This window comes from Myotis davidii, unplaced genomic scaffold (genome assembly GCF_000327345.1).
Source record: "Myotis davidii unplaced genomic scaffold, ASM32734v1 scaffold1025, whole genome shotgun sequence".
Taxonomy (NCBI): Eukaryota; Metazoa; Chordata; class Mammalia; order Chiroptera; family Vespertilionidae; genus Myotis; species Myotis davidii.
Genome location: NW_006297812.1, coordinates 1,293,231 through 1,303,900, shown reverse-complemented (window position 1 = coordinate 1,303,900; position 10,670 = coordinate 1,293,231). Strand labels below are relative to the sequence as shown.

The 10,670-nt window shown below is 33.9% G+C and overlaps 1 protein-coding gene across 1 annotated transcript in view; it reads left to right on the top strand.

Moving 5' to 3' along the window:
• The window catches only part of ZW10 (zw10 kinetochore protein), a 37,862-nt gene that overhangs the window by 13,753 nt on the left and 13,439 nt on the right, over positions 1–10,670 (top strand). The window contains exons 6-10 of the mRNA XM_015570326.1: positions 8–60; positions 484–675; positions 6,108–6,271; positions 6,855–7,037; positions 10,263–10,501. Of these exons, the coding sequence (XP_015425812.1) occupies positions 8–60; positions 484–675; positions 6,108–6,271; positions 6,855–7,037; positions 10,263–10,501 (831 nt within the window). The remainder of the gene's footprint in view (positions 1–7; positions 61–483; positions 676–6,107; positions 6,272–6,854; positions 7,038–10,262; positions 10,502–10,670) is intronic.

The window sequence follows — 10,670 nt, the reverse complement described above, 5'->3', positions numbered from 1 at the left end:
TCTCTGTCCTCTTGGCATTTTCTATTCTTGGAGAGCTACATACCAAGCTTAAATCATTTGGTAAGGGACACTACGTTGTTTCATTTACATGAAATCTCAGAAGGTCCATTATTAAAGGAATGACAGAAAATATTATAAAATATTCTCTGGATAACATTGATGATAGATCGTAGGGTTTGGCCTCATAATTCATCAAATGGAATTGTCATAAGCATTTGCCTTTTTCTTAAGGGCTTAGTTACTTTTCTTTGTTTTATTTTTTAAACTAGCTGCTGCTGTTTATCTGTTTTTTTAATAATTTAAATAAAAATCTATAGATAATCTGGGAAACTTCAGTGGGAAAACCTTCAGTGTATAATATATGGTGTGTAATGTTATATAAGTATTTTTGTTGTTAGACTCAAAGATCTTTCTTTTTTTTACATAGTTTTATATAAAAGTTTATTCTGGTGATTTTTTATGAGTGTTCATATAATTTTTCAGGGCAGATGCTGCTGAAGTATATCCTTAGGCCTCTGGCATCTTGCCCCTCCCTTTTTGCTGTGGTAGAAAGCCAGCCTAACATCATCATCATTCGTTTTGAATCTGTGATGACTGACTTTGAGCATCCATCACCATCTGAAGTTTTTGCAAAGGTCAGGCTGGTACTGGAAGTGCTCCAGAAACATCTTCTAGGTATGTATCTCCAAGGGCTTTTTGTATTTTGGAAAAGTCATGGTTTTTGAAAGTAAATATTATTTGAGAGTAGATAAAATGACCATAATCTTAGTGGAGCATTAGAGGTGAGTAGGTTATGCCATGGGAACAAAGTAGTTACCTTCTTGCCGAAACCGGTTTGGCTCAGTGGATGGAGCGTCAGCCTGCGGACTGAAAGGTCCCAGGTTCGATTCCGGTCAAGGGCATGTACCTGGGTTGCGGGCACATCCCCAGTGGGGGATGTGCAGGAGGCAGCTGATCGATGTTTCTCTCTTATCGATGTTTCTAACTCTCTATCTCTCTCCCTTCCTCTCTGTGAAAAATCAATAAAATATATATTTTTTTAAAAAAGTAGTTACCTTCTTATATCTTGCTCTACTTTGTATTTCTTCTCTGCCCTATGTTGACAGGTAGGGTTATCAGTGTTACCCCAGATTCTGTATTTGTAATTCTTAGTTGAATTCTAGGATGCCCTTCTCTCACTTGACTTCTGGTAACCTCACATTTTGGAACTCCTGCTTTTATTATAGGAGAAACAGAAATGAACCAAGTGCTGGTTTACATATTTTAGTGGGAAAATCCGTTCATGTGACATAAACAAACTAGGGATAACGTAGGAAATGAATGACATCCAACTGAAACTATTGTTTAGGTCTTTATATATTTACATATGAAATAACCAGTTTCTGTATTGCTTAAATCATTTTTTTGGTTGTCATACTAATAAAAGTAAAATTTCTTCTGGTGTTTTATTTTAATACTTTTTTGTGTTTGTTTTTTGTTTAGTCTGTTTGACATACCTTTTTGCTTTTCTCAGTTGTCTTATTGAATAGTTAAATCAAGCATTCTTCCTGTGGAGAGAATAAAACAGAAATTCTAGTATAGTTTATATGCCTTCTTGGCAGTCATATACTAATACATAGGGAATAAATAATGCTAGGAATTTTTTCTAATTTTGATAGTAGAGAATAAAAAATCTCAAGGCTTGTATAAATTACCAAAATCCCAGGTAGTTTTCTTGTTCCTTCACTTACGGAGATAATTCACTTTAATTTTTATTAGATATAAGCAGTGTTTTAAACAAAATATCCAAGGATTAAAAGAAAACAGAAAAGTGATTCAATCCAAATATCTCCTCTAAAACACTCACATCAGTTGTCCATAAAACCAAGCTGAGCACCTTTAGTGAGAGGATCATTTCCTCTTGAGGCATTTTATTCTACTTTTGGGCAACTCTGAGTACTATGAAGTTTTTCTTTATTTTTCTAAAAATCATATCTCCTTTCTATATTAAATACTATTACCCAAAACATGCATATTGTACATTAAATCTTTAGTGTAGTGGTTTAAAAAATGTATTTGAAATATACTGCCTTGTAATGTCTGCTTTATTGAAGCTGTTTCTATTATATGGAGCTGTGTAGAACAAGTCTAATTCTTATGATACATGATGAGCTTTAAAATTCTTTACAGGAGCTGTTATTTCCCCTACATCTTATCACCAATATAAACATCCTTAAGGTTTTTTTTGAATGACATAATTTTAAGTTTCCCTTTATCTTTAATGATAACGTGAATATATTCCATTTCTTCAGTAGTCCTCTTGCTAAGTTATAGTGTTCAAAACAATGAGTGTTCTAGGTGTAGTCTTAGCCAATTCAGAAGACTAGGGGAGCATTTATGCTCTCCTCAGTTCAATGGTTTTTACAGTATAGCCAAAGACTGTTATTACACAGTTAACTCATTGAGCTTAAGGTAAATGTAAGTCCAATGTCATACTCAATGTAAATTGCTACTTTTTTTATCTAACACTTGTACTTGATTTTTAAAAAATTCACCTTAATCTTTGTTAAATTTTTCTTGATACAATGTTATAGTGTTTACTATTCCTACTTTATCTGAGTGCATAATTGTTAGTCATGTTTTCTTATAGTTCAGTCTAAGTCAGTAATGATACTGTTGCCTGAAATAGGCCCAGAGGGGGTGGGTGTCCTGGGGAATTACAGTAGAAATCACTTGACAGTTTGACCCTGTTCCATTAAATTAATTAGTACTCAACCTGGTTTTTTTTGTTTGTTTGTTTTTTTATTGAATTCAGAGAGGAAGGGAGAGGGAGAGAGTGAGAGAAACATCAGTGATGAGAGAATCATTGACTGCCTCCTGTACACCCCCTCTTGGGGATTGAGCCTGCAATCCAGGCATGTGCTCTTGACTGAAATCGAACCCCGGACCTTTTAAATCCATAGGCTGATGCTCTATCCACTGAGCTAAACCGACTAGGGCCTGTTTTTTTATTTGTAAGTTTTCTTAGTACCTAGGATATGCAGAGCAGAAGACAACTTAGTATTGGCAGGTGCTTTTCTCATATCATTATGCATTTTAGGCTTTAGTTTCTCTTTTACCATTTATTCTTTCCCTTCTGGCTCAGAGAGCATCAAATCATATTTAGATTCCTTAGTTCTTTTTGGAATCCTCTATTTTCTTTGGGTTTTACTTATTCTGAAACTTCATAAAGGCTTTTGCCCATTCTTTTATATTTGAATATGTATTTTTTTCTTTCATATTTTCTTTATTATTAAGCATGATATACCAACAACAAAGAAGCTTTTAAAAGAGGAAAATGAAAATTTTTGGTAAGAATTTGGCAAATGGATAAAAAGCCTTAAGATGTTTTATCCTTTAAAGTAGGATTTCAATTTCTAGGATTCGGCCCTAAAGAAATAATCAGTCCAAATCAAATGTGTGTGTGTGTGTGTGTGTGTGTGTACGTGTGTACGTGTATACGTGTACGCACGCACATATTTCACAAATTCATATTTATATTTATTTTTGTATGAGTCTGAGGGAGGAAGAATACCAACCAAACTTAAAATGTGTCATAGGCAAGGAGAGAAGAAAGATAACCTTATGGGTGTGGAGAGGGTAAATTTGGGGTTTTTCTTTATAAACCTTAGTAGTGTTAGTCTTGTGACAGCAAGCATATTTTGTTTTTGCCATGATTTTCTAGAAACTAAATTACTAAAATTTATGAAGAAGCAGAAACTCTGAGCATACAAATAATTATAGAAGAAATTTGAAAGGTTGTTAAAGACTTGGCACTAAAAAAGTCACCATTAGACACCGAAGGTTTATGGCTAAATTCTGCGTGTTCTTCAAATTACAGATAATCCCTTTTTAAAGTAAGCTCTTTGGCCAATAGAAAAAGAGGAGAAATGCCCTACTTAATTTTTAAAAAACGAGCCTAGCCCAGCTGGTGTGGTTCAGTGGCTGAGTGTCGACCTATGTACTAGGAGGTCACTGTTAGATTCCCATTCGGGGCATATGCCCAGGTTGCAGGCTTGATCCCCATTGTGAGGTGTGCAGGAGGCAGCTGATCAATGATTCTCTCTCATCAGTGATGTTTCTGTCTCTCTCTCTCCCTTCCTCTTTGAAATCAGTAAGTATATATTTTTAAAAAACAGCATACATTTAATACCAAAATGTAATAATGGTTGCTTACTCACAAATTAATCACTATAGAATGATTTTACCTTTGATTTATAAATGCAAACATTAAGAAAAATTAAATAAATCCAATAGTGCCTTTAAAAAGGACACTTTCTGACCAAGGATTTATTTTAGGAGTCCAAAAAGATGGTTCAGCATAAGAAAGCTATCAAACAGTTCATTATGTCAGCATGTCATTGCATCATTAGATACGGAAAATATGCCAAAATTTAGTGACATTTGCGAATAAAAAACTAAGCAAAATAGGAATATCATCATTTTTAATAGTTTGGTGAATGTTTATGATGATCTGAAGGCGGGGCAAAGCTGCAAAATGGATTATATGGTGTGAGCCAAACTTTCTTCTCTGGTATGTTTGCATATATCCATATAGAGGAAGGCAATGTACTAGCTGCTTATATCACTTGGTAAATGCATTTAGAGCTGCGGTCTAGGTCAGCATTGTCTAATAGAAATAAAATGCAAGCTACATAATGTAATTTAAAATTTCCAGTGGCCACATAAAAAAGTTAAATGAAACATGAACTTCCAATTTAATAATATATTTTATTTATCCCAATATATCCAAAATATCATTTCAATATATAATCAATATAAAAATTATTAATAAGCTATTTTATATTTTTATATGAACTTTTCTAGATCTGGTGAGTATTTTATACTTAAGTGCATCTCAAATTGGATGTAAATTTTCCCTAGAAATACTTGGTCTGTATTTAAATGTCACAAAATTTACAGTTGAAAAAGTAAGTTCCATGTCCAAGTTGTTCCAAACATACTGAAAATTTAGTTGAAAAAGTAGGTTCTATATCCAAGTTGTTCCAGATGTACTGAAAAATTTCCAGTAGCTGTGTTGAGTACCAAAATAATCATTTTCCTATAATATTTTCACCTACACCAACAAATTTAGTTCATCCCTTTTAAATGAACTGATTTGACCTTAAAGCAAAAGTATATCAGTTTCAAAACTGTGGCTGAGTTAAGGAAATTCACTAACCATGAACCAACTTACTATTCTTAACATAGAATTCAAAGCAGTTTTGCATAAAATTTTAAAAAGTTCTAAATTTATCAATATCAGAAAAGCATTCTTTGAATTCTTTTGTTGGTATTTTTGACAGCCAGTTTACAATTAAAATCTTCTGCATTTTGAGTTTTGTTAGAAAAATGATATCATTATTGATCTGTACTATGAAAAGGTTTAATTGCAGTATCAATTCTTATGAGGTCACAAATAAGTTTTCTTTCCATGGAACTTCACATTTAGTTTGTTCGTATGCAATGTGATCTAAATGGAAAACATTGCCATTTTTTATCCCTGATTATTAAATATTTGGCCAGCATTTTGTTCCAAGAATATCTTGAAGATAAGTATTTCTTAATAGAATAGTGTATTCTAATTATAATTCCCTCAAGGTATACTATAGAAAAGGTATTGAAGTATTCTGTTTACTATACTAAATATACAATAATGTTATGTGTTTATTGGTATTTTACTAGGATAAAAACTCAGTTCTTTTGCAGAGATGAAAAAAGTATTATTAAAGAATGGGGATTTTATTCTAAACTAGTTTCAACTTTATATGCAGAATTTCTGAGTACTTTTCATAGAATCAGATCAGTACATTAGCAGTAGATGATTATAATGTAGATGGCTTAATACCTTATTGCTATAGAATACAGGCAGAAATACAGTGCAGATGATTCATTTGCGCAGTGAAAGATAAAATGATGATTGTATGTCATGCTTTACCCCCATGCAATCAGTTGAGATGGTTATAAAATTATCTGTGCCATTTTCTTCCCCTTCATCTTACAACCAAAGAATTCTAGAACACTAAGGAACTTGAGAATAATCTAGACTTTGAATGGTTTCTTATTTAAACTTTTTCTTTTGAATTCAGATTTGCCTCTTGATACTGATCAAGAAAATGAAAAAACATCTAAGATCATATTGGCTGAGATGCTTGGTGACATGATCTGGGAGGACTTGTCTGAGTGCCTCATTAAAAACTGTTTGGTTTATTCTATCCCAACAAATAGCAGCAAGTTACAGCAATATGAGGAGGTAAGAGCAGAGATATCACAGGAGATTTAAGAGATTAGCTTCTTATTGGTGTCAGGGATTCTGTTGCTGTTTTTTTGTTTGTTTTTTAGATCTTTAGTTCTTTAGTGACATCTTTAAAAAAATTACTAATAAGGAATAGAAGCAAATTCCTCATAACTTCCTTTTTCTCCTGGCTTCCTACCATTTGATTGGGAAGCACCTTCTTACTAAGTGTATTTTCTTTAGTAAGATACTTTTGCAAAACAATTGTTCTTGTATTTATACTTGTATCAGTTATAGTAGTTACTATGTGGCACTGCTTTCTCGTTTCTTTTTACTCTTTCCTTAAACACTAAAATAAGTATATTTATTTTAAAGGTCTTTGTACCTTAATCAAATAGAATCAGAAATTTCTATTGAAGATACTCTTCCTAATTAATTTAAGGCAGGAAAAAAAATGTCTGATAGTTTTATTCCTAGTAATTGATGATTTGTTCTAAAACTTAAATAACCAGTTGGTCCAGTTCTTTTCATTGGATTTGAAATTTTAATATTGAAATGGAATATATGTATATAATTATTGTTTTTTTCTTGTATTTGTCAGATCATACAATCCACTGAAGAATTTGAAAATGCCTTAAAGGAGATGAGGTTTTTAAAAGGAGATACTACTGATTTGCTAAAATATGCCCGTAACATTAATTCTCATTTTGCTAATAAGAAGTGTCAGGATGTGATTGTGGCGGCTAGAAACCTAATGACCTCTGAAATTCACAACACTGTGAAGGTATTGGGCTTATGGTATATTACAGTGTTCAGGAAGCAGCTCCTTTTTGAGATGAATATGTTAGACTGGAAGAGGGCATGACAGTTGCTGAGCTCATGGTGGGAGTTATTAATCTTCCGAATGTTCGTTTTCTTACCTTTAAAGGTCCTACTATTTACCTCTTTCATAGGGTATTGTGAAGTCCAGATAAAGTAATGCACATGAAAGCATTATATAAATTGAAGAAGTCTACATAAATGTAATGCACTACTATTGTTGAAATTAGGTAAAATGCCAACCTATATGTTTTTTTCATTACTTAATTTTTAGTACACAATTTTGGGACAGGTAGGCTTTATTTATGTCCAGAGATTACATTCTATTGTGAAAATGTTGACTTCATCTTTTAGGCACTAGTTTTGAAGTTAAAATAATAAAAATGTGAACTATGTAAAGTGTAAACAAATTATCTGCAAAGTTAAGGGACTGCTTAATTTGCATTGAGGGTAAGTTACTCCTTTGATCTTAGATATTTCTGTGTGTTCACTTCTGTTTTATTTTATCTTCATACCTTACAAACATAAAGTAATATTTGGTAAATGTAAGGAATTATTAGTTTAAAACAACACATTGACTAAAGTAATCTCTTAATAGAAAATTGCTCAGCTATTTTTCTTCTATCACTGCAGGTACTCTACTCTTTTCCTTTTATCCCTTCGGCCATATTCCATCGTCCTTAGGAATAACCTGTTACTGTGTCCACTTTAGCTAGCCATTTGAGGGCATAGATAGTAGTAACACATTTTGAGGTAATTTTGGATTGTTAAGAGAGTTGAAATCTACTGATTACCAGGAATTGTGCTGTGGGTTTTTCTAATAGAAATATCACTTGATTATGTAACTCTTCTGCACAAAACCAGTAACATTACAGTAGCTATAAGACCTTACGTGATCTGTGCTCCTGTTGCCTCAAATTCCAGGTGCTATTGTATTGGGCTTCCAATATTGCTGTTCCCTGAATTTGCTAAGACCACTGGTTGCAGAACCTTTGAGTCTCTTGTTCCCTTTGTTAGGAACATTTTTACCACAAGTCATGCTACATGACTTGCTCCCTTTCCTGACCATGCTTTAATATTGTGACCTCTGCCCTGGCCAGTGTAGCTCAGTTAGTTAAAGCATTGTCCCATGCACCAAAGGGTCATGGGTTCAATTCCCGGTCAGGGCACATACCCAGGTTCAGGTCCAATCTCCAGTCTGGGTGGGCATGGGAGGCAACAGTCAATGTTTCTTTCTCACATTGATGTTCCTCTCTCCCTCTCCTTCCTCTCCAAAATCAATAAAAACAGATCCTTGGGTAAGGATTAAAAAAATAATCCTCCTACTCTAGAAAATAAGCTCCATAAGGGGACTGTGTATCTCCAGCACCAAGAAAATACCTGGTGCACACCACTATATACCTAGTATTCAGTAAGGATTTGGTAAATGAATTAATATATATCTCACTTGCCTCTGTCATAACTCTTTGATATAAATAGGATTGTTACTGTGTTGCTCTGTGACTCTGAGCTAAATATTTTAACCTTGTTGGACCTCATTTCTCTTTTCAGTAACATGACAAAATTGAACTAGATAATTTCTAAGCTTCTTGTTCAACTAATTCTGACTTTCTATAAAACTATTATTTTTTTCTGAGTGCCCAAATCCTAATACGTAGCTTCTTCTAGATCAGGGTTTCTCAACATGGCACTGTTGATAGTTGGGATCAGATAATTCTTTGCTGTTGGAGGGTTGGCCTGTAGGAAGTTTAGTGGCACCCCTAGTCTCTGTTCACAGATGCCACGAGCAACTTTCCTGCCCTGTTAACCAAAAATGTCTCCAGACATTGCCAGATGTTCCCTGGAAGGCAAAATTGTTCTTAGTTAAGAACATCTGCTGTAGGTTCTAACCTGGTTCTTTTTCTTGGCATGAAGGCCCTGGAATTAGATACTTTAAACTGCCCAGCTTTGGAAAGCTCATCTTCCTTTTTTCATAAATCAATTTAATTTGCCTTTCTTAGTCTTCATCTAAATTTTCTCTAAAACAATTCCCTATGTGTACCCACTATTTTCATAAAACATCTAAAGTTGTTTTTTGTTGTTTTGTTTTTACATTTTAACCTGCCAGGTGTCATATTAGATCTTATATTCTTCCATCTTGAGGTTCCCTCACCCTCCTCATGAAGTCACTGTTTTGAGTCGTGTATTCTGGGTCCACTAGTTTTCAGACAAACATTGGCATTTTTCTAAACATCTCTATAATTATACTTTTTCTTCTGTATTCGGATGGTAGCCATAATTTTGACTAATAGGTCCCTGACATTTGTATTCTTATATAAACTTCATAACAGCACAATGAAGTAGATACTATTATACTCTTTTACAGATTTGGAAGGCAAGTCTGATAACTTAAACATTTTTATCAGACTGAACTTGTTCTGTCATACATTTTCTGTAGAGGTCCAGTATATGAAGAGCAGGGCTGCTCTTCTTGCAGTGGGATTAGGGAACCTGCTGCTTCTACATGCTTAATCTCTCCTTTTTTTGACCCCTAGGGCATCTTTAAGCAGCAAGGTTTGAAAATCATATTGCAGTACAATTTTTCTTTCTTGTACAATGAGAAAATTGAAGTCCAGAGAGGTTAAATGACTTTGTCAAAGTTAGGGTAAAAAATATCACGGATGTTTCCAAATTAACAGCCTAGTATTCTTCCCTTTAGTCTTGACTAAGTCTGGGAATTTTCATTCATGTAAGTGTTAGAGAAGCTTTATTGGTTTTGTATTTTCACCAAATTAGTGCACAGAAGAATTGGAAGAATTATAGTAAAAAGAATTGCTTATTTCTAGGGACATGCTCTCAACCTAAGATTGAGCAGTCATTAAAATAACTGCCATGTAGAGGAAGGGCGAGAAGAGAGAGTGAGAAACAAAGATATGAGAGAGTGACATCAATCAGTTGCCTCCTGCACATGCCCTGGCTGGGTATCAAACCCGAAACCTAGGTATATGCCTTGATCAGGAATTGAACCCGCAACCTTTTGGTGCATGGGACAACATTCAATCAACTGAACCACCTGGCCGGGGCTTTACTCAAATCTTTCTATTACCCTATAGAGCCATAGCTTTATCATCAATATCTTATTCTTCACTGTATGCTTGCATTTGAATTATTCTGAGGATAGTGCTTTTTCTGTTTCTATGTTGAATCTTAGATTATTCCTGACTCTAAGATCAGTGTGCCTGACTTACCCACCTCTGATGAGGATGACAAGCTACAAATACAGAAAATGTCCACAACTCAGTACAATGAAATGGTGAATTTACAGCCTGAAAATACATTGGACCAACATTCCTTTTCTTTGCCCACTTGTCGTGTTAGTGAATCTGTGAAGAAATTAATGGAACTTGCTTACCAGACTTTACTAGAGGCAACAACCAGTAGTGATCAATGGTAAGAGTTCTGAGTTGTGTGAACATGGCAGTCACTTTGTTAAGTATTTATCTAAACTTATATTTATTAAGAGAATTAGCTTGAATCTTTTGAGTTTGTTTTTTTTTTTTTTAATCCTCAGCTGAGGATATTTTTTCCATTGACTTTTTTTTTTTTTTTTAGAAAGAGT